Source organism: Bactrocera tryoni, chromosome 1 (assembly GCF_016617805.1).
Source record: "Bactrocera tryoni isolate S06 chromosome 1, CSIRO_BtryS06_freeze2, whole genome shotgun sequence".
Classification (NCBI taxonomy): domain Eukaryota; kingdom Metazoa; phylum Arthropoda; class Insecta; order Diptera; family Tephritidae; genus Bactrocera; species Bactrocera tryoni.
In genome coordinates, this window is record NC_052499.1 from 67491712 (window position 1) to 67494730 (window position 3019).

General features: G+C 36.9%; 1 protein-coding gene across 1 annotated transcript; it reads right to left on the reverse strand.

Annotated features, from left to right (window-relative positions):
* Positions 1 to 1571: 1571 nt before the first annotated feature.
* LOC120774377 lies at positions 1572 to 2318 on the reverse strand. Its single transcript, XM_040104017.1, has 3 exons — positions 2259 to 2318; positions 1778 to 2098; positions 1572 to 1721 (listed from the first exon to the last, which is right to left on the reverse strand). The coding sequence occupies exons 1-3, from the start codon at positions 2316 to 2318 to the stop codon at positions 1572 to 1574; spliced, it is 531 nt and encodes a 176-aa protein (XP_039959951.1).
* Between the last annotated feature and the right edge of the window lie 701 nt (positions 2319 to 3019).

The following is a 3019-nucleotide window of genomic DNA, read 5'->3' on the forward strand; positions in this document are numbered from 1 at the left end:
TTTGACCCCAAGTACGCTATTCACTAAGGCGGAGTCTGGGTCGGCGTATTATCTTATGCCGCTGACGTAATTGAGGAAGGACCTCTTGATGCTCCTAGTAGGCGGTTCCGTTTCAAGCAGGTGACTGCAGCTATGGTTTCTGCGAAAGCACTTCAGAAGAAACTGCTTGGAGAAGAGTTCATTATGCTCCTTAACTGGGAGCATGCAGAGCTCACTGTGCAGATGTTCGATGAGAGTCATCAAGTGGCATCCCATTGTAGTTCGGAGTGAGGTGTTCTAACATGTCTGTAGCTTCCTCGTCTGCGTTTCACCGCATTCAGGCCAATGTTGCCAACAAGGATTATTTGTCTTTTCACCATATGCTGCCGGCTAGCCACTTGAGGATTTTGGTGCGGCTCTGTATTTTGGCAATAAATGCGGTCGTGTGAGGACTGAAGAAGCACAGGCTGCCGAAGGTCACACCTAAAATTTTAGGGCTATTGACAGTCGAAACTTTAACGCCATCAACTGCAATATTAAGGTCAAGTCTGAACTTCTTCGTCCAGTTTTCGAATATGGTCGCTATGGATTAAGTGGGGGAAAGTGTTAGGTTCCGTGCAGGGAGGAAGCGAGGAAGATCGTAGTGATAACTGTTTACTTTTGAGCAAACGCTATCGATTCCAATGCCCGGGGTCATTATCGCGCAATCATTAAGCGGCGTCTTGGGGGCGGCAAAACGATCTTCGCTGTTTTCTAATATTCAGAAAAATACTTCAACAAATTTGTTTACAAAATTTATTATAAAAGATAAAGAGTTGTACACTCACAATGTAATTATCAGAATAACAATGAAAAATATAAATTTTTACTCGAATACTCTTCAGTCTTTGAATTTGTCTTATCTCTTTTGCCTCATATCTTTCTTAAAAATAGTGATAGAACTTAAAGATGCACTTTTCTAGCTTTGTCTAGCGACGTATCACTCTCACAGTAACCCTGTGCTTTGAATGTAACAAATACTTTTATTTCTCCAAATTTTCAAAAATGGTATTTAAAAACTCCAATTCGGGCAAAAATTCCTGCAAATTGTGTCAAAAGTGTACAAGATATAGGCCGAAAATGGGTTTTTTCTATGGCTTTTAATAAGATGTCTTGTAAATTTACTATCAATTTCCTCAAAAACCATATTGTGAGAGTTTTGGAACTTCAGAATTTGCGTGGCTTCTAGTTCCTAAATTTTATATACTTAATATCGAAGATATTTTGTAAAAATTCACTTTTGTTCGAACCACCCCATGAAACTTGTAGGTAGGTAGATAAAGGGGGGCGGCAGAACATCCTTGACCCCGGGCGCCCGAAGTTGTAGCTACGCCACTGCCTCTGGTGGTTGAGGGAGGATATAATAGCATCGGTGCAACCGCAGTTAACATTGTTTTCTTCTTGTTTTAATAATATCCCACCAATTATTTTTTTATAATACCGTGAACCGAGAAGAGCAATACTCCAAAGAAGATTTAAATGAAATGATAAAGGAAAATTTATTGCGAACGCTTTATTTACAATAATTATGTATTCGGAACATATTTGATATTTTATTTTAATTTTGAGAACCCGTTAACAACGACTTGAATATATAAGTGTCCTTTATTATACATGTTAAAGTTCGCAAAAAAGGACACATTTGGTAAATAGCCTGTGTACAGTGCACCCATATCTAGCATGTCCACCCAAAACAGGTGGTGCTGAAATTTATACAATTTATTTTAGGCATTCATAAATTAATAGGACTCATACTCACCGCTGGAATAGGACACTTCTGCCGAAATGTTTTCGACTTTCTTAAACCCTTGAGAAAAACGCGGAGTACCTGATTGTTATCATATTTTCCATCAAAAAAATTGCAAACATCGAATTTTAAGTCCAAAAAGCGTGTTCTCTTACTGTTTGCATGTTCAAGGTCAATCGTCAACTGCGCATCAATAGATTGAAACACAACGTTTTGGGCATAAGTTCCATTTAGCTTTTTAACACCATTACGCTCGACCAACGATAGTTGTAAGTTTTCCACAATTTTGGGATCTGCTATCCTTGCGGTTAGTCCGCTGAAAGTAGATGGTGACTGTAATGGAATTATAAGTATAGTTGAGAAAGGTAGTCTTAATTACATTTTGTAGTGTTTTTTATAAAAACAATATTTTGTTCGTAAAAATTTGTTTATGAAAAGCTTTAATTATATTTGAATATGCTTGAGTAGGGATACGAATATATAAATGACTTACCACAAGTTGTCTTACGGTGAGAACGTAGAATACGAGACACTTAAATAAGAGTATAATCATTTTTAAGTTTATATCAACTGTAATCCCGAGTCCGTTTAAATGTTGACTTTGTTATGAAATAAAGCACAACTAAAGTTCGAATGCGGCGGAATTAAACATGGAGAATTCAAGCCGTTAATAATTTTGTTATAAAAATTATATTTAATTCTGAAAATACCTATACTTAAATAACTGGCGGTTGCAGTTAGCGATATGGATTTAGGCGCACAAAATCGGGACTCGTTTGGCGAGTGTGTCTACCGACACTCCTCCGATTTTAATATTTTAGTATACAAATGGGCTTCAATTATAATCTTATACTAAATACCTCAGTATTTGTAGCATTATGTGATTAAATTACAGAACATTTTCCAATAATTATTGAAAACGGTAGATTATCTGTAATTTTAGAGATAAAAGTTTAATTTCCACAAAAATAAATTCAAAATTATATTTAAACATATACAATATATCATTTAGAGAATTTTGTCAGATCACGCGTGAGTTGTGTCAAGCTGTCGTGCTATTTTGGTTCAGTATTGTTTGGCATTTCATCTTGGAAAGACTTACGACTCGTTCAACTTTGGTACGAAAATCACGTTCTGTTGGGAATGTGTTTCGCGCTTCGCTCAACTTATCAACATAATCGGCCTACGGAGCGTACCATTCGCAACACCATCACTCATCTTGAGACCCAGCATTCATTACCAGGGCCAGCACGC

Bases quoted from the DNA above. Each gene is read 5' to 3' on its own strand.
- LOC120774377 (XM_040104017.1), bottom strand. From the start codon at position 2,318: ATGATTATACTCTTATTTAAGTGTCTCGTATTCTACGTTCTCACCGTA. The intron at 2,099-2,258 runs GTAAGTCATTTA...ATTCCATTACAG, and splicing joins TCACCGTAAGACAACTTGTG to TCACCATCTACTTTCAGCGG. The intron at 1,722-1,777 runs GTGAGTATGAGT...TATAAATTTCAG, and splicing joins AGAAGTGTCCTATTCCAGCG to CACCACCTGTTTTGGGTGGA.